This window comes from Maylandia zebra, linkage group LG19, assembly GCF_041146795.1.
Source record: "Maylandia zebra isolate NMK-2024a linkage group LG19, Mzebra_GT3a, whole genome shotgun sequence".
Lineage (NCBI taxonomy): Eukaryota > Metazoa > Chordata > Actinopteri > Cichliformes > Cichlidae > Maylandia > Maylandia zebra.
Genome location: NC_135185.1, coordinates 13,456,696 through 13,480,863, shown reverse-complemented (window position 1 = coordinate 13,480,863; position 24,168 = coordinate 13,456,696). Strand labels below are relative to the sequence as shown.

Genomic DNA, 24,168 nt, shown 5'->3' with positions numbered 1-24,168 from the left:
CAGTATATTAACATGAATGGCTTTCTCTCTCTCTATTTGGCCTGTGATTGACTGACAGCCTGTCCACGGTGCACTAAACCTTTCACTTTGTGACAATTAGAATAGGCCCCGCCCTCCCTGTGACCCTGAATCCATCCATTTGTCCATCATCCATCTGTTCATCATCAATATGCTGATTCCAAGATCAAAACTCCAAGAAATTTCAGATGTTGTAGGTAGCAGATCCATTTCTCCATTCTTTGGAGGCACAGTTTTTTCAGTAATTCACTATGGGAGTCATTAAAGGGAGGATAATTGCTGGAATATTTTACTTAAGAAGTTCTGGTGCTTCCGTTACATTTTCCTCAAGTCGCAGGTCTCACAAGAGAACAGTAAGCAGGCGCTCTGAGACATATGCAGGATTGTACAGTATCTCATTAATCTGTTGTAAAGCACATTAAGGGAAATCTTTTGTAACAAAGTATTTTAATTTCCTTTTTAGTTGCACCAGTTGCTGCTTTGTATTTCATGGTTTAAGCAGGTGACTTGTCTATGAGATAGAAAAGCCCTTCAGTTGTCTTTAACAGGAATATCAAATGAAGCTAAATTTCCCTTCATAGGGAAGAAAGGTTAGTATCATTTCTCCTTCTAAAAATAGGTCTTTGCGTGAGGCTGCCTCATTCTCATCTGCATGCTAGCTCTTGCCAAACCCACCATGTAACGCATGACCTGTTGATCTACAGAAGGCGAGAGAAAACGAATCAAGCTGTTTGCTCCTGATTGCTCTCTAAAACATAAAAATACTGTTTCTGTGAATGACAAAAGTCGCTTTAATGTTTCCGGCCACTTATCAGCCTTAATGGATCACTGAAGCGGAAGAGAACTATCAGGGTGCACTCTGGTTGCATGTGCTAAGTGCACTCAACATTTCTGCACTGATTTGCCATTCTTGGATAATAATTTGCAAAACTACTTCTCTTTAGTACTTTTGACACAAAGCAATCAATACTCAGTTCTGTTGACTTCTCATATAATGCCAAGAACAGTCTGATTTTTTTTCTTGGGGTGTTTTAGAGAAATAAACAGAGAAGTGTTTAAATGTATCCAGTACCGATGGCTAACAGTTATGCCACCCGATACCCAAATATTTCCAATATTTTTTTGATGAACTTTTGTTACTTAAACCTGAGTTATAGTACTGCATATTTTATATTTTGGTCCTATTATAAAAGGTCAAACCAAATTTTGGCATGAGGAAGACTTTGTCTGAGTTTGGGGATTTTATTTTGCTTCGGTGATCTGCCTCCTTGAGAAGTCTACGTGGTCATAAGTTTACTTGTAAAGTGCACTCAAAAGCATTTTGGCTCATAAAGAAAAGTCTAGTCTATTTGGCTCTACTTAATAAAACCATAAGACATTGTGTCTTTTCTTGACTTATAACTGAAAGCTGTACACAGACACTGAAAGAGACTCTCTGACAGAAACATGGCCACGGTCACTGATAAGTGAAGTTGTTTTCATGTTTCTGGGTCTTTGAGTGTTTTGTAGACTCATGATTTGTTCCTTTGGATTTAAGAGATGTTTTATGGTCAAGTTCTTTATTTCTGCACAAAGAATCCAAGGAACACTGCACACCCACATGGTTTCAACTAGCAGGTTGAGTGTAGGTCTGCTCTTTAGCATAACCTGCTTGATTGTCCTTTTTGACTCTAATTAAAAACATAATTTAAAATATAAGCATCAGGCTACATTTAGTAAAACATGAAAACGTATTAGAAAAATGTTTGCTGAGGTCAGAGATCAAGATAACCGAAGGGTTGTTTTCCAATAGAAATCTTTTCAGTAGTCGCCCCCTTCTGGTGATTAGATACAATGCAGATTTTAGGCGTCCCTGCACTGGCTTCACTTTGCAGACCTGGAGGCTGTGTTTATATTTTATTTGCAGTCAATGTGTATAACTAGCAGGCACTTACAGTCCTAGTTGTTGCACAATGACAAACTTCATAACATACTGTCCAAACCTGTTATCCCTTCATCTTTTTGTCTAAAACAACCTACTGTGTGATCTAAATTCAGGCCTAGAAAATTAAAAGGTAGACACTGAGTTGTGTCTGAGTTAGTTTGAGCAGCTGCGACTATTTATTCTGTTTCTTTTAGTTCCATTGATAGAAAATAGATAAGGTGCTAAGGGATGTGTGCCACCTGTAGTCCTCCATCCTGTGTAAAACATGGGCTTTGCTATAGAGGCCACTTTGTCTGCAGCTTTTTATATTGATTTTCTGGCATATACTTGCTTTTTCTGAATGGTGCAATTTGTAAGACTGCTAATGCTGAGACTGCTGAGCTCATGCAAACACCCAGAGTCCACCGAGGGACAGAAATGTGTGGCTTCAAGCTAAAAGATTTTCTCTGCATCTATCTCAGCTGTATGGTCTTTTTTTTACTAGCTTCCCAAGTGCTTTTTGGAATACCAGTCGTTTAAATGAGTACATGAATGAAACACTGTTTAAACATAAAATAGAAGCTCTATCCAAACACTCTGCCTTCAAGTCAGTATGAAGTCTAGCCACTGCATAGCAGTGGAAAATTTCCCTTCCCGCTTAGTAACAAGTCTTTCAAGTGGATATGAGACTTTGTGCAGTGTCTTTGGAATATTCATGCATGTGAATGTGTGCTAGCGAACATTTATGTGGCCCAAACCTGCTCCATTCCCCAAGGAGTTCACATTTCCCAGTCTCTAGCTATGTTTGCAGGCAGCCAATTATGCGGCAGGTGTAATATTGTGTGAAAGCATCCAGTGAGCTCACACAAACAATAATTTGATGCTCTTACATTAAGTCTGCGGATCCACTGTAAACAAATCACAGGAGAAGAGCTTCTCTTTCTGTCACAGACAGCCTCGGGCTTCTGTCACTGTTGTGGTAAAAATCCACAAATAGTGCACAGCAGGAACGGTTTCACCTAAAGGAGAGACTGAAAGCAGGTAATCTTCTCGTGCTACTGCTAGCCAGTGTTAACTGTAGAACTGCAATCCTGAGGAGCCTGAATTAATGAGAAATCCATGCAGATTTCTAATAGGGCTGTAATTATTAGATAATTAGTCAGTCGTGTCAAGTTCAAATGAATATCTGCATTTTGTTCTGTTGGTGGGATAAATCCAATTTAAAAGATGCCACTGTTGGCACAAAAAAGATGTCGTTCGGTGTTTGTCTCTATTTTAAATGCACATCTATATAGCCATCTGTTGGTCCAGCCATACCTTTTCTTCTTCTTGGCTGAGCAGGAAGTTCCAGATGGAGTTATCCCCCGCCCCACTTTCCAGTTACTCCTGAGTGGTCCTGACACATTTGCAGGTCAGATTAGATATATATGACATCTACAGCAAGTTCGCGCTCTGCCCCAGGTTGCCTCCCAGGACCTGAAGAAGATGTCAAAGAGGCATTTTAATTGGATGCCTGAAGCACTTCAGCTGCCCCAGTCCCCACCAAATGTCCAAACAACAAACTCAACTGTTTGGTCTCATTCTTCTGGTTATTACCCAGAACATGTGGCCATAGGTGTGGGTTGGAATGAAAATCAACTGGTTAAACCAAAGCTTTGTCCTCAGGCTCTGCCTTCTCTGCACCACAGCAGTCCAGTTCAACGCTCAGATTACGCCCATTTCATGCTCCACCTCTGCGTCACTCGTGAAACCAGAGATCCTTAGATACTTAAACTTATTCACTTGGAGCAGTGACTCTCATTCAGCAGGTGAAAACCACTGTGAAAACAACGGCCTCAGATTTTGAGGCGCTGACTCTTTTCTAGACTGCTTCACAGGTTCAAACTACCCCACTCCGAGGTCAAGGTCATACTCAGATGACACCAGCACAACCATGTGATCTACAAAAAGCAGTTGGAAGCTATGCCATGAAATGACCACAAAAAGGTACCAGAGTTTGGAGAACTTTGAAAAAAGAAACCAGTTTACTCAGTCAAAGATCTGCTAGCTCACCTGACTGCTAACGCCCATGCTGTCAATTACCCATTCCCACTAAATGCCCGTGAAGGCTAAAATTGTCCATGCACAGCGCAGTGCCACACTCTGTCAGAGGGTTTGACGAAAATGACTCTTTCCCTTTCACTCCAATGTCACCTTGGCTGTCACACTGACTTGAATACGTTTAGAGCAGGAGTGAATTCTCTAGAGTGGCAGTGGAGATTGCTAATCCGTCAGACTGATTTGGTGACAGGCAAAAGTGCTAATCCTCCCATGTTATTCAATGCCAGTGAGGACTGCCTAATCCCTCACAGAGGGTCTGATGTAAAAAGAGATGACGCTAACTAAACGGCTCTCTAGGAAAATGATCGTAAGGTCTGGGAGCAAGTTCATGCTTCCGGTACTCACTGATATCAACACAGCCAATATTTACTGCTGCTCTGTGTATTTTGTCTAAGTATCGTTTGGATCCGAGCCAGAAGCGTATTAACGTCCTGACAGACAGCCTGTTCCTCAGGTGAAAAGAAATCATCTGAAGCATCGCTGGGATCAAAATCCTGCGAGAGCAGCTTTTCCAGAGTAACTGATTCACATTTAGGCTAATAGCATAACAAATACTGTGAACATGTGATCACCAAAAATCCACATTTCACCTTTTGCCGTGTAAACAGCAGTTAATGAAAAGGATGCTGCTGCGGCGTGTTCCTCTCTAACACTCACAGCCTAAATACAAACTGATCCGAAGCCAGTGAGAACATGCTGCAGCTTGGCACTAAACGTCCGCATGAGTTCAAACATCTGTCGGATAAACTAGCTTTTCAGCATTCGGGCTTTCATCTGATTTGTGTTATTAATAATTGCTAACAGGCAAAATTACTTCCTAGATATGAGGAGCTGAACACAGAGAAAATACCAGGTCCCATGCTGACATAGTTTGTAAGTGGAGGAGACATTCCAGGGAAGGAGGGGAGTGTAAGTTCCAAGACAAAAAAAAGAGGGATGAGAGCAAATTATAATCACAAACCCTCTGGCAGTGAAATGAAAATGAGGCTTTTTTTTAAAGCTATATTAATTATACAGCTGGCAGGAATGTCTTGCTTTGGCTTCAGATACCAAGTGTAAATACAGATGCTATTAGCTGAAATTATGTCTTCCTTAAGATATACTAAAGAAAATTGGGTATGCAGTCACTTAGAGGGACTGTGCTTACTGGAAAGGAAAACTTTCCGTTATCCCCACATCTTTGTATCTGAAAAACCTGCCCTTTAAAAAAAAATGCAACAGTTAATCATATTTTTTTTAGCAGTCTAATGCAACTATATCTTTGTCAGCTGCCGATCTTTATTCGCAAAGACTGAAGACTGAATCTGTGAGTGAATTAATCTTTGAAACCAGCCTCAAAAAAAAGTAAGAATGTTTTTAAGTGTAGTGCATGCAGGTGGGGACAGACCAAATCAAAGGAGCATGCCGACTTTGGCAAATTAGCTTTTTCTCTAAGAGGTATGTTAGAAAATCGATTCAGCTGTTGTGTAAAAATAATAAATACGAAGCTCTTAGCCTTTTGAAAGCCTCCCAGGATTTGGGGGTTTTATCTTTTCTGGCTAAAATTTGAGATTTGAAATAGAAAGGCCATCCATCCATCCATCCATCGTGGGTTCATGGCTACAGCCGCTGAAGCAGAGACCCTCAGACCCCCCTCTCCCCATGCACCTGGGGGAAACAGAGGTGTTCCCCAGACACCGTGAGACATAATATCTCCAGTGTGTCCTGGGTCTTCCCAGGGGTCTTCCCCCGTGGGGACATGCCTGAAAAACGTCACCTAGGAGGTGTCCAAGAGACATCTCACTCTGAACCCACCCTGAATGGACAAACACCTCATCCTATCTGTAAGGGAGAGCCCAGTCACATTTCAGAGGAAGCTCATTTCTGCCACTTTTATCCGTGATCTTACTCGTCACTGCCCACTGCTCGTGGCCACAGATAAGGTGGGAATGTGTATCGACCAGTGAAACGACAGCTCCTCAGCTCTTTTCTCCACAACAAACCTGTGCAACATCCTCATTACTGCAATCGCTGTATGAAGATCCCACGGTACTTGATCAGCTGACTTGTGGCCTTGATGGAGACCTTGGCGGTGTAGTCCCTGGCTGCATATACTGTTAAATAATCTTGCATATTTAATTTAAAGTGAGCCTTATGAGGGAGTGCATGCAGATTCATGTGTGCATTATTAGACACAGGATGGCTGAGCTAATAGTTCAACTTCATTCAAAGATTTTATTTTCAGATATTCAGCAAATATTCTTGAAACTGTGAAACATGGTAAGAATTACTTTTATAAACCGACACTTTACCAATTCCACAGTGAACAATGAAGGATGAGCTGAATTTAAATGGGCTGCTTCATTAGCATTCAGCCTTCAGTTTTGAAAGCTTTAGTGAACACAACAGAGACAAGGTGCAGCTTACTTCTTAAGGTAAATAAAAATGCCTTATTAAAGAGATGCCTTGCTGTTTTCAAATGAAAGAACTTTCCATTGTTCTCATTTCCTCTGAAATCCAAAGAAGCATCTGTTGAATCTTAAATTCAGCGACCGACTTGAATCAATACTTGGGATCGATACGGGCACCATATAATTGCAACAGGCCCCTACTAGGACAGTACAAATGCCTCCCATGAGTTTTGTGGCAAACATAAAGATGTTGACAACAAGAGACCATCTAACAACGATGGGCTCTTTTTCCCTCGTTATTTTTAGAGGTAAGCGATATGTGTAAGGTAAAACTTGACCTTTTAAAGTAGCAGCACCTCTCTGACGTAGTGGTTTAGTGTCATCTGGAATGAAAAGGATTGGAGATTTTCTCTGGTTGAGTAAAACCTGGAACTATATGTGATTCTTTTTAAATATGGTTGCTGGGATTGCGCACAAGTTTAACAGAAGAAAATCCGAACCTCTACCCCAGCAGCAATAAGCCTCCATGCAAATGTGCCAAAACCTATCAGTAATATAGTCGTGAAACACATTACACAGGACTTGTTTGCAGGAGATAAGATGATTAGAATAGAGAGCAAAAACATTCTGGTGTAATATGTTAAGACAAATCTTCTTTCTGTGAATGAGGAAGGCCCCTATGAACCAGCAGTGGTATACGTCTACCATGAAAAATGGATGAGTTCTACCTCCCAAGACTAAAATTAGACAGAAACCTAATATGGTGAGTGTCCTTCAAGTAACACTCGGATTTATAAGCAACAAGGAAAGAGAGCGAGGGGGTGAGAAAAATCTACTACTCTACAAAACTCTTGCCAGGATAGGCAGGAGACAATAATGCCGGTGGACATGGCGTGGAAAATCAGATCATTATTTTGTTGGAAACCTAAGCAGTCATTGAAATGAAGCAATGAGATATTTGAAGCAATCACTTCTCACAGTATGATTACTGTCCTTCTGCGACGGAGGTAGAATATAAAATGGCTAGAGACTAACGCACAGACCAGTATGAATATTGATGTTACAGTACTATTAGTTACAGAATTGAGTGTCTGTGCGACACATTTGAAAAAGGAGATTTTAAACCGAATCACTTGGAAAGCAGCTAATAGATTGCCTACTTAACTATTTCATTATTTCAGGAAGGACCTTAATGGACTATTTGATCTTTTAGCATATGAGAGAAATCTTTGAGAATCAGTAGAAAAAACTACTTGTGAATGACTCATATTTAAAAGAGCAAGCTTAAGGGCTCGCTCATTTATCAAGTAAAGCTCTTCCATGTATCTGACATGTTTGACTGTACATTAGAAGGCTGAAAATGAACTGTTTTCAAAAGCAGAATGGAACTGCTTTCTGTCAGACGCGTCTGTTATACCAGATTGTTGTGTTATAGTTTTACTTAGATATGACAAGAGTCTGAAAGGTTATTATTCGGGACATTATGCAAATGGTCTGCTACTTATGTAGCACTCTTCTACTTCAAATCCTCTTTAGGCATTTACACAAGCATCTTTTTGTGCATCTAAGTGCTTTTCTTCTAAACTCCAGTGGATGCATTGGGTCCAACTCGGGGTTCAATATCTTGCCTAAGGATACTTTGACATGCATACTAGAGAAGACACCAACATTTCCATTTGTAGCGACCTCTCTACCTCCTGAACCGCAGCTGCCTGATTGCTCAGTGATCAATTTTTAAGTATATTTTGCAATGGAAGCCTTCAGCCTCAGTCCGACCGGCCTAGAGACCAGTTGCAATCCCCTTGGCAACCACTTGCAATCAAAGCAAGGAGGTTTTTGATGCAGCAACTTTGCGACCAATTTCACTTAGCTGGCGACCACCGTTGAGTCAGACATATACATTGTTCCATATGGATGGATGTCTGCTGGATGTTGTTTCTAGGCTTGTGTCCCTGAAGCCTTGGCTAGTGATCACTGTTCCTCTCAGTCATAAATTTCATTTCTATTTCATGCAGATTATTCTTCTGCCAGAACAAATAATAACAGAAATCTGTGAGATAATTTATTGGCCACTTGGGGGCAGTGCAACCAACTAAAAAATAATAAAATAATAAAATTGAATTGTAAATTACTGTCCCATTTAGAGTTAAGATCCCTTACTACTACCTTATGAATGACAAGTAACCTCATTTGTGACATTTGGTTTCAAAATATCAAAATTAAGGTAGCAAAAGTGCTAAAATCCAGGCTTCACAAGTGGATTTTAATTAGCAATAGGTGAGGTCACAGTGACTACATCCATCTCCTTCATATATAACCAATGACAGCGAAAGCTTTTAAACATAGAGCAAAAATACTGCAAAAAGCCTTTGGACCTTTATGACTAGGCTTTATCGGATAGTTGCTAACATTGTCTGTCTTTCATGATGAATAGGTAGCACAAACCTTTTCCTTATTTCCTTTTTTTTTTTTTAGCATAATGCCAAAAAAATTAAAACAGAGGATGATGGCGACTAAATCACTGAATTTAATTATTTCATGTGAATGCTGAAAATCAAAAGGACTCTTAAATGATCTTAATAAGACAAAAGCAACATTCATACAATGCTACATACACTTTTACACAAAAGTGACTTTCCAAGGATTAGACTGAAATGTAAATTTGATATATTTTCAAGAAGAAGCATATCTGAAAGTTGCTGTGCTCTATGATATGTCATCTAAAGAATATAAGAATATAAGAATATAAAGAGGCAGTATGGGAATCCGTTGCCCATCCACAGTTTATAAAAACCACAGCTCTTCCTTCAGTATTTGTCAGAATTTAATCAAATTTGCACGTAACGAGAATTCAGTTTTGACTAACATTTTACAAACAGGGTTTTTGTGTGTCATAGATGGCACGTCAGCCGGTGGAGGAACACAATGCTCACATTATTCATGTCCACAGCATGGACGCTGTGTTACAGCACATTACTGTTTGCATTTAGTCGCACTTCTAAAAGCTGTTGTGCAAAGGCTCTGCACACTCCCTCCCTCTGTCTATCAGTATGAGCAAACACTCACTAAGTATTAACTGGACAGTTCTAAATCCAGAGACTGTGGGGTAAAGCAACATCCCTCGTGAGCCTGCAGCACAGCAGACGCACAACAAGCCACATGGTGGAAGACAGGATACACTGGTGATGGCTCAACAAGCCACAGCTTCAGAGGAAACGTGGCCAGTGGTGCAGAAAGAAGCTGTTTAATTGGCAGAGTTTGGATGCACAGGCTCTAATTAGCCGAGAAGAACACGGTTCAACTTCCGAATCCTAACAGCACCCTGAAAGCTCTGCTGACATTTTGCACTCTGCAGGGTGGTCAGTGGGTGTGCAGAGTGACACAATTCCCAGAATAGAAAATGAATTTGGCTTGTTAGTATTTGTGGTGAATACACAGCGAATTATCATTAAATCGAGCTCCGGCTGCACCGAAGGCAGAAAGCATCAGTAATGCCTTTCTGCTGCTTTTGCTAAATCTCAGCTGTCCTCTAGCTCCCCTGTTTCTTTCTTTGTCTAACGGCATTAGTAGAATATGCAGTCCTAATATTTTGTTAATTCACTGTGTCACAGCATCGTTGCTTGTTGAATCATCATCACCATTTGCACGCACATTTGTTTGTGCATCAGATATGCACAAAAACGATGACTGGTTCGATGACATGTCCTCTCGGGTCAATTATCATGCAGAGTATGTTCCCGCTGATAATAATCGCCTACATGTGAACTCTCCCATGTGAAATAATTCCATTATTCATGCCACTCATACATCTGGAAATGAGCAAAGCAGAACATTTTATTATTTAAGCGAGAAAGCAAAAGGATGAATAGAAGCGCACAGTTTTTATGACTGGTGATCTAAAGTGACAAATGAAAACTTGAAAGAAATACAAGCTTTTTATAATGCAAAAGCAAGAGTAAAATCTGCATTAAAGTCCTTTGCAGCGGTTGTAGTGGGAAGAAAATGATAATGGCTTATTTCCAAGGAGCTGGCTGCAAAATAATTGCAGCCATGTAAATGAATTCAACAACAGACTCACGTTTGCAAGCCTGTGGGAGGAGGAGAGAGGATTTATAGTGGCGATTATTATGCACCGTAACCACAAAGACAACACATGCCTTTAATGTTATATAGCTACCTCTAGCCACACATACTGGCTTAACTGTGCAAACATCATTACCTCAAAGTTGCAGTCCTGCAAATGGTGCTTTTCACAAAACTGCAGCACAACACATTGATTTATTGCACACCTGAGGGCAAAAAGAAACGTGATGGACACGCTGTGTCAATAAAATGCATTATTAATCCACAGATAGTTTTGCAGCCACAGATATTGTATAAAATAAAATGTTTTGGTACGGTCCAATTAAGTCCCTCCCAGTGTAAATTGCGTTTGCTCTGCTCCTGTCAAAGGCCACAGATTTGGTAAGTGGTGCGATAATGAACAGGGATTTAATGGTGCTCATCTTGACAGATGAGCCCGCAGATTAAAATCAACATGTGCGCTGAACATTGCCTGAGTATTACTGAGATCTCGTGGAAGAGCTGCAATCAGTTTCTCCAGCTTCACGCAGTAAAAAGTACATTAGAAGTCACGGTCAGCTCAGGAAAACAAGGGTTTTCATCTAATCTTGTAAGCGTGGCTTTCCTTCACTTCTTCATGCATTTCTGCTTTATGTTCTTCTCTCCCCTCTCTCTCTTTTTTACCCTCTTCTTTCTTTCTCTCTCCATCTCACAGTGACTCATGCATCACCCTACAGCTCCTTTTCGGCTGTCAGATTTTCTACAGTTTCACTGTGACTCTAATCCAATTCAGAACCAAATCCCAAAACGTTCAACCCTGTAGGCTGCCCTTCTCAATGACCCGCCTTACTATTACAATTTACCCAGAATTCTATGGGCTTTTGTATATTTTGCATCTTGAACGTGACAGGGTTGGCTCCAACTCTTTCTAAAAATATTGTAAAGCTCAAAGTGAGAAGCTGCATCTATGGTACTGTATGTGTGCCACTGTATGTCAGCCTGGGTCAGGCTTGTCAGAGCCACAGATTTAAACAGGCCACTCGCAGTGTTGAGTCATATGTCAGTGATGTGCAGATTACTTCGACGCAGTAAATGCTTTCATATTATAGTTCTGGTCTCATTATGATTATAACAGAGGATAATAATCATCCCTTTAACCCTTTACATGCTGGAGGCTTCTGCACCGTGATGTGGCTGTCTCAGTAGCCCATTCAGTGAGGAGGTGGTCAGGTACAGCTGTGAGTCCAATGAGCGTTCCATTGTTTATTTTTTCTCTTTAAAATAAATCACATTTAGCACAGTTACAGCTGAGCACCCGTAGAATAAGTTCTGTGTCATCATGTTTAGTGACTCATTGTTATAAGACTATTTTTTACTCTCAAATGTATAATTAGGAATTTGTTGCTGTCGTTTTCCATCAGGATTATTGGATTTCAAAATTTGGTAATGGTAGAATTTTTTGAGTTGCTGAATTTTCATTAAATGTTTTCACAGTTTAAATATTCAGATTAACATCTGCGTGTACTTTAAAGCGAAAGCGCTTTCTTTCATTTTCCGTTCAATTCGTCCATAGTATTAAGTTAGTGTAGCTTAAAAGTTATGGGTTGGAAAATACTCCCTTTTCTCTTTTCCTTCTGAAAAAACGCAGGCTCGGTGTTACATTTGTCTATCACATCCTGCACCTCTTCACTGTGGCGAGCTTAAAGTTCACTTTGCACCTCCATCCATCCATCTAACCATTATCTGAGTTCAGATCACAGACACAGCAGTGAACGCAGACACACCCAGACCACCCTCTCCTCGAGCACCTCCTCCTCAAGCTCACCCAAGTCAGCCAAGAGACCCAACCTCTCCAGTTTTTCTCCATAGTGTTTCTTATCTATCGGGACCAAGTTGTAACTGGCTGTATTTGGGAAAATGCAGAGTTTAGAGTTAATGCAACAAATCCACTAACATATTTATCCAGCCGATAAAAATTAAATACCAACAGTTCATTCTATGTATTGGTCTGCACAAATCCAGGTTGATATATATCTGACTCTTCAGTAACCTGGCTAAATTCTTCCGTGTGTGTGTGTGTGTGTGTGTGTGTGTGTGTGTGTGTGTGTGTGTGTGTGTGTGTGTGTGTTTATTAAGCCCATAAAGGAACAAGAAAAACTTTTCACACAAGCTGGGTGTTTTTTATAATTGCTTGAAAAAGCTTTAACAAAGATAATGAAACACTGAACTTTTATTCAGCAGTATCGGCCGTATAAATCCACCTGCGTAGTTAAACAACCAGCGTGTCCAGTTTACACTGTTGTTAGCAGGCTACTGCTCTTTTGAATGATGCCTCCAGACGGAAATTTCAACACTCCAACACCTGCAAATTCTAAACATGATCATCTTTTGCATCAGTATCAATATCTTTCGTTCCCTCCTCCCTGAGACACTGGCTTAGGGCAATGGGAAGAAGTAATAATCATCTGTGGGCTCTACTAAAGACCTGTTTTATATTATACATAAATATTCTTCACTGTTAATATAAAGATATTGGTGCTGTTTTAAAAGGTCATGAGCTCACGTTTTTAAATGTGCTGTTAGATGTTTAATAACTGGCAACTGAGTACAAATGTGTTCCTTTCAGTCTTGTTTGTATTTTTTCGTTTCTTCTTTTATTCCTCTGACTCTTTAACATGTTGGAAATGGGTTTTCTTTCCCATCTGCTTTTCACGCCCTCCACCACCTGTCATCGCCTGGAAGTCTGAAAAGCTTTTTGCTGGGAACACAGAGCCTTCATCACAACAAGCTAGTTAATCTCTGGTTAATTCGCACCAGGTGCTACTCAGTATAGAACAAAGTTGTTGCCGCAGAAAACACCATTGTTTCAGCAAAGGCCTCGCTTATTTTGATTAATTATGCCACAATGTTAAAAAGATGTGGGGTACAGTTACAGGATTTGCTGTATTTTTCTAAGAATTTTATCTGTGTGTCTTGGGTAAGTAAGTAAGCAAACTTAATTTAGCATTTTACAATATGTCTAAAAAACCATCGATGTTTTTAATGGTTAAAGGAGTCTGCAGAAGCAGTGCTATATCACAGTTGAAGTCCCACTAGAAATTGGTGTGGTGATCTGAGTGGCTGTGGAGTTACTCTGATAGAAGAAGCTTCTGTGACATAGAGGGCTTCGAATGTGATCTGGAGGTGGATAATGCAATTAACCAGTGAATGCTCTCTTGCAGTTTCACTTAAAAACAGTTACAGTGTCAAAGGTGATAAGAAACAAATCCACTGGTAATTTGTTTTCTTGTGTTTGTGTACGCAGTAGGGACTATATGCTCACAGACCACTTCATTAGTTACAGCTTGCTAGGAGCAGTTTGGACCCCATACAGTCATTAGAGCTTCCTTAATTCTTTGCGACACAGTTTCATGAACAAGGTGCTGGAAACATTACAGATTTTGGTCCCTATTGACGTAGTAGTACCGCACAGTTGCTGCAGATCTGTTAGCCGCATTATCCTGCTGGAAGGACTGGTACACTGAGGTCTGTGGGATGCACATAGTTAGCAAAATTATTCAGGGAGGCTCTGCTGTTAAATGAGACTTATTTGGTACTAAGCGGCCGAAAATGTGCCAAGAAAAAATCCCAGCTTGAACCTTCGATACAGGGCAGCTGGATACACATTTTCGTGCCATTTATGCCAAATTCTGACCCTCCCATTCAAATGTTGCAGTAAAAATCCAAACTCGGCAGACCAGTCTTTTTAAGTTTTGTGTTGTCCTGTTTTAATAACCTCATATAAATTGTAGTCTGAGTGTCCAGCTTCCAGTGTGGTCTTCCGCTACAGTGGCCCATCTGCGTCAAGGTTGGACATGTTGTGTGTTCACAGATGCTCTTCTGCAAATCTTGGTTGTAACATGGTTATTTGAGTTACTGTTGCTTTCTTGCTGCCATGCAGTTGACTGATTGGATAATTGCATTCACAAGCAGCTGAATATATGCTATATGTAACGCAGAAGTCGGTGTGTGTGGAATGGCAATGTTTCAGAGTTCAGAGTATGAATTTTTAATGCAATGGTCAATAGTCAGATCACTAAATGGATTTTGTATTTAAAGACTTCCACATTTTATCAAAGTATTTTCTGATCACTAAGTACATCCTCATCCATCTGCAGGCACTTCAGAGATTCACACACTTTGCCAGACATAACCAAACAATGAATAATGAGTGAGACTGATAATGACCACAGTCCTGTGATTTCTTTTTTAAACCTTTGTTTACCAGGATGTGAAACTCTTTTGTGAGAGTGCCCTGAGCTAAGAGAGGAACCATCACTACCCCCATCTACTCACACATACTTTTAAACATCAGTCACAACTTTTTCAATAGCCAAACAAAGTTTATGGTTGGTTTAAAAAACAACTTTTAACCAAGTTAAAAATGATGAAAGTTTAATTTTACTTTTGTTTACTACTATTTACCCTTTTGCGATGATGGTTATTAGAAAGTGTGATCATTCTTATCAGTTATCCATTCAGCTATTCTGTGGAGATAAACTAGAACGGTGAGCGGCAGAGTGGTGTTGGGTGTGTGTGGGGGCATCAAACAGACTGCTGGTCTTTAGAAGAATCAAAGCTACATCAGTTTTCAAGGTTATGCGCTTGCACAAATGTTGAAATAGTATTTTAATCCAAGGACATGATTTGGAGTCTTGTGGGAATCACCTTTATTGCACCAGTGTCCGCATGGGAACCTGGACAGATTTTGATTCATGAAGCAATATAGCAACTGTACAGTTTTTTTTTTCCACAATTTCTGCTTTAAAATGCATAAAACTTTCCTCTGCTTCATTTTTTAAAACCTTTTCTAACTGTGGAGAAATGAAAGCGTAAAACAACAGCTAGTTTACTCCTGATACAAGCTTTAATAACTGACGAGATGGTGCCGTTTCCGTTTGTAGGCTAACTCTCAGAGCAGAGCCGTGGCAGGACCGCCTGACACACGACTCATCAGCACATCACCAGGCCAGTTCCCCACTGCAGCAAAAGACAAGTGGACTGTAATTATTAAACAGAGAAGCAGGGAGGAAGAGAAGCTGGCGGGTAAGGGCAGACTGATAAATACACAAAGAAAGAAGCAGGCATGTGGAAGGATAATAAGGTAGAGAGACATAGATAGTTACCAGAGCACCAGATGGATGGGAAACAAGACAGGCCGACAAATAGCGAGGCGCTCGGAATGACAGCTTGGAAACACCTTAAAGTGAGCTTGGCTCCACCAGCGGACCTGAATTTCTACCCATACATTCAAATAGTTTGTTGTCTCAATATGAAAACTAAATGAATATGGAAAAACATCACCCCCCGCCCTTACTCTATTCCTTCCTTTTTTCATTAATTTGATTGGCAGACAACACAGAGCGGATGGGAGTAAGGGTTTGTAGTTGCTGTGGCAACGGCCTGCTCTTTGTTAAAGGCTACATTCCTGGCATCTGATGTGTCTGCGCCGCGATCGATAAAAACCCAGCCTGCAGGGACTGATGAACAGACTGGGGCTTTTGCCAGGCAGGACCGCGGAGAGAAAAGGAGTTAGGTGGAAGATGTGTGAACAGGAGGATACGGAGATAAAACAGCAATAGAAAGAAAAGGGGAAAGAAAGGCAGAGATATGGAGATGCGAGCGGTGCGGCTGATGAGCTGAGCGGTGGGGTGAGTGCTGTAAGAAAGAGGATGAGTGAGTGTGCATGGCTCCTTCTGCCTCATCTCAGCTATTTTCTGAACGTCACTCACTTCACTATCAAAGTAAGGTACGTGTCTGTCCGTGTGCTCATCATCTGCTTACCTTGGCAGGATTTTGCTTTGCGAGCTCTGCAAGCAGTGGAAAAGCTTTTCTAAAGGCGCCTTTCATATTTCTCCCATTTTTCCTTGCCTTTATCACAGAGCATTCAAATTTCCACCACTCACAGATGTGCCTTACGTTTTGCACACCTAATTGGCAAAGATAGCCATGAGCAGAATGCAAATACTACTGGTAATGAGGCAATTATGGTCAGCCTCTCTGTCTACATAGCCATCTGTCAATTCAACAACCTGTGGCTGCTCACTGGTGGTTTTTTCTGTCAAAGTCTGTGTCTTTCCGAGCCATGGAGAGATTCGGCTCTTAGAGATAACATTTTACTGTTGAACTCTGCATCCGTCTCCTCATTACCCTGCTGTTATCTATGCTTCCTTTCCAGCCCTGCCTTTGCAGGAATGGAAATTAAGAGCCACATTTCGCAGGACAAATGAATAAAAATGCGTATTTAAATTCACTAAAGCAGCCTCTGAAAATTATTAGTGTGTAATCACCTCACCCGTGTGGGAAAAAAACTTGTGCAAGTGGCCACGTTTGCATTTGTCTCCTTAAACATAATTGAAAGAATTTGGTTTGAATTAACTCAAAATGATTTAACTGGAAACAGTTGCATGCACTGTTATGCAAAGCAGCAAATGTGGCCACGGTAAACACCTTTTGTATAATCGCGAGCTGAGAATAAATCACGTGCACGGCGAAACATGCACAGTGGCTGCAGAGGTGTTAGTCCACTGTGCTGCAAAAATAAAAATGTATTTTTCGAAATACAATAAGTATTGCTGGGTTATTTAAGCAGTACAAAGTGCAATACAAATGCATACACCATAACGAAAAAATAATAAGCACAGAAAAGAAAGAAGAGAAAGCATGTGAAACTGCCATTTGTCACAACATCTTAGTGAAAATTATAGAAACACACTGTGTTCAGTGCAATATTTAACAATAAGTGAGTTGACTCAATATGTCGATCGCTAAATAAAGAGTTGTATATAATATATACTTCCATTCATTGTGTTGGGGTTACATGTGCTGGCAAAACTCTGTAGATTTAATTATGGCAGCAAGCACACGCTGTCATTTCATTTTCTGTTTAGTCTGGATTTTAGTTTGAGCACCTGCCACATGTTCCACTTCCTAACCCACCCCCTCAGACACGCACGCTGCAAAACCAACTCACACACATGCAGCAACAACAAATCCACATGGGCATTCAGCCTCAGTGGACTCTAACGAGGGACATTTCTCGCCATTGGGCTGAAACATCTTCCATCCTCGTAAAACATCTCCAGTTAGCCTGCAACCTTTTGTGCTAACACAGTGATGAACGTTCACATTTTTCTGGGGCTGATATTTCTATTTCTTGCTGTGTCTCGCCCTGCTGGGAGTTTAATTCCCTCATATCCACCTCGCCAGGAAAAGGGACAGTTCATTAAAGGAGAACAGAGTTGGCAGCTTAAGTAGACATAAAGTGTAAAAGGTTGTAAAAGGTTGAAAAATGCACGAAGGCGGAGGAGGGGGTGCAGCCTGAGTGTAAGTGTAATTTAACACATTTCTTGTTCATGTCTTGCAGAGCTTGTTCGTGATGGTGCTCTGTATGCACAAGAAGCTGTGCCATGAAAGAGGGCATCGTGGGTAAAAGAGACATGCGACACCCAGCATCGCACCACTGCCACCTCTTTCTGGGCGGGGCCTTGCTGCTTCTCCTGGCCAGCTCGGTTCTGAGCTGCCCCGCCCGATGTGATTGCTCTGCTCCAAGCAAATCGGTCAGTTGCCACCGCAAGCGCCTCCTCACCATCCCTGAAGGCATCCCCATTGAGACACGTGTCCTAGACCTCAGTAAGAACAAGCTGCGCGTCATCACGCCGGACAACTTCTCTTCATTCCAGCAACTAGAAGACCTGGATCTCAGCGACAACCTCATCAGTGCGGTCGAGCCTGGTTCATTTCGTTCTCAGCTTGCTCTCCGCTCGCTCAACTTCCGCAGTAACCTTCTCCAACTGGTTCCTGTCGGTGTTCTGTCGGGCCTGACCAACCTCACCCGCCTTGATCTCAGCCACAACAGACTGGTGGTTCTTCTGGATCATGCCTTTCAAGATCTGCGTAGGTTGACATCACTGGAGGTGGGCGATAACGAGCTGGTTTTCATCTCTCAGCGGGCCTTTACTGGATTACTCGGACTTCAAAGCCTGACACTGGAACGTTCCAATTTGACGGTCGTACCTAGTGACGCTCTGGCACATCTGCACAGCCTGGTCGAGCTGCGCATGCGCTACCTGAGCATTAGTTTTCTTAAGCCTTTCTCTTTTAAGAGGTTATCTCGTCTCCGCCATTTAGAAATTGATTTCTGGCCCTGGCTGGACACACTGCCTCCCCTCTCGCTGCATGGCCTCAACCTCACAACATTGTTCATAACCAACACTAACCTGACTGCCTTCCCAGGCACAGCACTGCACAACCTACCCTACCTCACGCATCTCAACCTGTCCTACTGCCGCATCCAGCACATCCACCAGGGAGATCTGGGCCAACTCTCACACTTGCTGGAGCTCCGCCTCCAAGGGGCTCAGCTGGTTTCTATAGAGCCCTTTGCTTTTGCGGGCCTCAAATCTTTACAACTACTGGATGTGTCAGAGAACCGACTGGACTCTCTGGAGAAGGGAGTGTTCGCCTCTCTAGACAGCTTGAAGAGGCTTTGTTTGGGTGGAAACCCGTTAGTGTGCGACTGCAGATTGCTTTGGCTGCTCAACAGCCACAAGCCCCCTTCTCTGCAGATTTTGGATGTCCAGCCTAAGTGCAGCGCACCTCAGAACCTCATTGGGCAAACTCTCCAGGACCTCAAGGAGCCTCTGGTGTCCAAGTACATGACCTGCACCAAGCCACGGATTGGACCCAACACCACACAGCTGCTGATGGCTGACGAAGGCCAGCCCGCCCGTCTGAGCTGCATGGCAGAGGGAGCGCCACAGCCGTCTGTCGTCTGGATTACACCTCACAGACGCTATATCACAGCCAAAAGCCGTGGTAGGGTGGAGGTCCGACCAGATGGTACCCTTGAGATCAAGACAGCAGAGCTGCATGACCACGGGGTGTATAGGTGTATTGCCAGTAACCCCGCTGGCAATGCTAGCCTTTCGGCCTCTTTAGCTGTGAAGAGTCTGAGCATTGGGGATAGATCTCAATATAGCAACAGGAGCACAAATAATCTGACAGACTCCAACAGCACATCGGGGAATGGGACTGCACTGTACAACATGACAGACACATTAGACATTAAGACTATCATTATATCTACAGCCATGGGCTGCCTGTCCTTCCTAGGTGTGGTCATCTTCTGCTTCCTGTTTCTGTTTGCCTGGAGCCGAGGGAAAGGACGCCATAAGAGCAACTTTGATATGGAGTATGTCCCTCGCAAATCCAACGGGGCTTCAGCAGAGGCGACGGAAACAAGTGGCCCACGAAGGGTCAACATGAAAATGATCTGAAAACAACGCAGACTGGCACACACCATAACGGTGTTAACGGCACAGTGCACACATATCAGTTAGGGAAAAAAATAAAGTTTTTTCTATGACACAGTGGATTTGTGACAAATGAAAGTCATGTACATTTATAGTGGGTGTCGATATGACGGTGACGTTGTGACAAAGTGGACATGTGACCATAAAAGTGATATATGAAACCGTGGACGTGTTTATATGAAATAATGTTCTCATACAGTACACTGAATATAATACTATAACCAACATATCAATATGGGAGTGATATAGTGTTGCACTAGGCATGTGATTCAGTGGTGATGTGATGAGTAATGATGTTGTCGACTCACCGTGACATCAAGGTGAAGGAGGGAGCCGCCGGGACTGACAGGGGACGTCTTTGCGTGGCAGTAGAGCTATCATCGCTGCAACATGTCAGGACTAAATTGTCTAATACCCATCTTAGCTGCAGTGTGAAAGGTGTGCGTTGTGTTCATGTGTGCGTGCGTGCTTGTATGTGCGCGTGCATCTGTGTGCGCATGTTGCATTCGTGTGTTTCTTTGTGCATGTGCACGCATTGCCTTTCTTGTTGGGTGGAACAATTAAAGCGAATGATGGGGTCCAAAGCATTTTTCCAGGCCTTTTTCTTCTCGTTCGGTCATTGTAACGACACCAACGCCACTGTTGAGTAAAACAGAGGATTATATATGTTTGTATGCAAAATGACAATTAATATATTCAAAAGAGATGCTGCATAGCTACATTATGAAAAGGGGTCATTGTCCTCCTTGGAATGACTTCAACACTGGATAGTTTTTTCTAAACTTACAGAAATGTAGTTATAATGTGAGGCCAGAGCTTTGTCTTTCCCTTGGAGCTCACTTCCCAGCAAAACAAGACGCTTTTCCTGACAAACAGCAGTGGACAATTCTGTTATTGCTCTGGAAAGGCTTCTAGCCATAGAAATGGCATGTTAAACCCATTTTATAACATAATAAATCATTGGAGATTTTTCTGCCAGACAAATCCCCTGATATGATATAAAAGCTAGACACAATGGCAAAGATTTACTGGCCAGTGCCCTCTTTGGGACAAGACACAGTTGAGCTTCGCACATTTATGGGTTGAATTCCCCTTCCTCTCGCATTTTTCTTTGAGCGCATCACTTCAAGCTAGCGTGTCGGGATGCTTCCCAGGGGCTACCAAAAGGTCCCGGGTATTTAATAGATGGAAATTTTAAAGTTGTAGTGGATCTTGTACTGTTTAAGGGGGGGTTTCCGTTGTTGTTGAAATTGTTCTAAATGTTTCGAGAAAACAAAAAAAAAAGTGACTCAATTAAGGGCAATTCTTTGTAATGCAGGGATGTGGGTGTTAACTTGTGTGATCCTGTTGTGATAAAATGTTCAAGGTTGTATAATTGTTTTCATATGACAAATTTATGGGTATATTTTCAAAAGGAAATAAATCTTAATCATACCCCTAAATCTGGAGTTGCTGTCTATAATATCACTTCTTCATAAGCAAGTAGGCATGATTTTATATGACTTAATTAATGTGATTTTTACTTATTTTATTAGTTTAATATTATAGGAACAGTGTGGCTGATATGTCATGGTGTCAAACATGCACATTTATGAGCTATTTTGGCTCAATTAATTGCACTCTAACATCAGGAATACCGCACAGTGCTCAGCATGGTGGCGGTTTTTCAAAGTTAAAACATGCCGCTTTAATATGCTATAGTTCAGTGCTATTTTTCACATCTGTAGTCAAGCTAGCTGCAGTTGGTAAACCACTTGGGTTTTGATAGTTAACACAAGTATCCATAGCCCCAGGGATCCCTATGGTTTTGCAGATCCTCAAACACGAAATCATTGACAATAAAATTAAAATGAAACAGTTGGATGAATTGTCATGAAGTTTGGTGTTTATGTTCCTTTTTTGACAATCACATTAAATTCCCTAACATTTTAACTTTTAACCCTCTCGAGGCAGGCGTTGCCAATTTGCAACAGTTAAAAACTAACAACCTGATTACCCCATATACAGGTGTCACGGCTGCCGAGGCGAGCCGTGTGGAATTAGAAGGAGGACCCAAGATGCAGGCAGTGGATAAGATGCCGGTGAGTTTATTTATACAGGAGTGAGAAGGCAAACAGGCAAGAGGGAAGACAAAACTAAAGACCTGAACTGGGAAAGCTAAATGACAAACCTGAGATGATACAAAAAGGGATGAGAGGCAGAGAGACAAGCAGGACACCGAGTAACACAGACGGACACCGAGTAATACAGACAAACCGGCAACAGGCAGGAAACCACACAGGGCTTATATACACAGGGTAGTAACGGGGGAATCGGCAACAGGAGGGAGACACAGCTGGGAGAGATCAGGGCTAGCGAGACAGGGGGAACAAAGCTGCACATACTAACATCAGACAGGAACAAGAACCTTCAAAGTAAAACAGGAAACAAAACACACTTTACTAAGACACAGACTAGACAGAGACAGACTTGACACTGACCAAAGGCTACTAAATGATAATCATAATCACAACAGTATCAGATCATAAATCATAATATAGAAAAACACCAAGATAACTGAAACACCAAGTACCAGAGAAACATAAAGGAAAATCCATGATGCAAAAGTACCAAAACATAATGAACTCAAAATACTGGGTCCAACGGACCCAGAACCGTGACAACAGGGAGTGCAGAATTATTAGGCAAGTTGTATTTTTGAGGGATAATTTTATTATTGAACAACAACCATGTTCTCAATGAACCCAAAAAACTCATTAATATCAAAGCTGAATGTTTTTGGAAGTAGTTTTTAGTTTGTTTTTAGTTTTAGCTATTTTAGGGGGATATCTGTGTGTGCAGGTGACTATTACTGTGCATAATTATTAGGCAACTTAACAAAAAACAAATATATACCCATTTCAATTATTTATTTTTACCAGTGAAACCAATATAACATCTCCACATTCACAAATATACATTTCTGACATTCAAAAACAAAACAAAAACAAATCAGCGACCAATATAGCCACCTTTCTTTGCAAGGACACTCAAAAGCCTGCCATCCATGGATTCTGTCAGTGTTTTGATCTGTTCACCATCAACATTGCGTGCAGCAGCAACCACAGCCTCCCAGACACTGTTCAGAGAGGTGTACTGTTTTCCCTCCTTGTAAATCTCACATTTGATGATGGACCACAGGTTCTCAATGGGGTTCAGATCAGGTGAACGAGGTGGCCATGTCATTAGTTTTTCTTCTTTTATGCCCTTTCTTGCCAGCCACGCTGTGGAGTACTTGGACGCGTGTGATGGAGCATTGTCCTGCATGGAAATCATGTTTTTCTTGAAGGATGCAGACTTCTTCCTGTACCACTGCTTGAAGAAGGTGTCTTCCAGAAACTGGCAGTAGGACTGGGAGTTGAGCTTGACTCCATCCTCAACCCGAAAAGGCCCCACAAGCTCATCTTTGATGATACCAGCCCAAACCAGTACTCCACCTCCACCTTGCTGGCGTCTGAGTCGGACTGGAGCTCTCTGCCCTTTACCAATCCAGCCACGGGCCCATCCATCTGGCCCATCAAGACTCACTCTCATTTCATCAGTCCATAAAACCTTAGAAAAACCAGTCTTGAGATATTTCTTGGCCCAGTCTTGATGTTTCAGCTTGTGTGTCTTGTTCAGTGGTGGTCGTCTTTCAGCCTTTCTTACCTTGGCCATGTCTCTGAGTATTGCACACCTTGTGCTTTTGGGCACTCCAGTGATGTTGCAGCTCTGAAATATGGCCAAACTGGTGGCAAGTGGCATCTTGGCAGCTGCACGCTTGACTTTTCTCAGTTCATGGGCAGTTATTTTGCGCCTTGGTTTTTCCACACGCTTCTTGCGACCCTGTTGACTATTTTGAATGAAACGCTTGATTGTTCGATGATCACGCTTCAGAAGCTTTGCAATTTTGAGACTGCTGCATCCCTCTGCAAGATATCTCACTATTTTTGACTTTTCTGGGCCTGTCAAGTCCTTCTTTTGACCCATTTTGCCAAAGGAAAGGACGTTGCCTAATAATTATGCACACCTGATATAGGGTGTTGATGTCATTAGACCACACCCCTTCTCATTACAGAGATGCACATCACCTAATATGCTTAATTGGTAGTAGGCTTTCGAGCCTATACAGCTTGGAGTAAGACAACATGCATGAAGAGGATGAAGTGGACAAATTACTCATTTGCCTAATAATTCTGCACTCCCTGTACATATTTTATGAGGTTTTTTTACTCAGAAGTACCACTGCAGGACTTGGTTGTGCATTAGCAATAAAAAGTTAAATTTGAGCCTGAGAGGGTTAAGATCTTTGGTTAATGACGAA

The 24,168-nt window shown here is 41.8% G+C and overlaps 1 protein-coding gene and 1 long non-coding RNA gene across 5 annotated transcripts in view; one reads left to right on the top strand and one right to left on the bottom strand.

Annotated features, from left to right (window-relative positions):
• lingo2b (leucine rich repeat and Ig domain containing 2b) overlaps positions 1 to 21,268 on the top strand; it is a 42,143-nt gene extending 20,875 nt beyond the window's left edge. The window contains exons 1-2 of one of the 4 annotated variants that reach the window (XM_076877591.1): positions 13,311 to 13,450; positions 17,879 to 21,268. In XM_076877591.1, the coding sequence (XP_076733706.1) occupies positions 17,922 to 19,790 (1,869 nt within the window). In that variant the 5' untranslated portion in view covers positions 13,311 to 13,450; positions 17,879 to 17,921 and the 3' untranslated portion in view covers positions 19,791 to 21,268. Of the gene's footprint in view, positions 1 to 13,310; positions 13,451 to 15,875; positions 16,262 to 17,878 lie in introns of those variants that run through there. The other 3 variants (XM_076877593.1, XM_076877592.1, XM_004559331.3) reach the window with 3 other exon arrangements.
• On the bottom strand, positions 15,176 to 22,076 carry LOC143414006 (uncharacterized). Its single transcript, XR_013094566.1, has 3 exons — positions 21,997 to 22,076; positions 20,135 to 20,465; positions 15,176 to 15,492 (listed from the first exon to the last, which is right to left on the bottom strand). It is a non-coding gene; the product is annotated as an uncharacterized LOC143414006 (long non-coding RNA).
• Between the last annotated feature and the right edge of the window lie 2,092 nt (positions 22,077 to 24,168).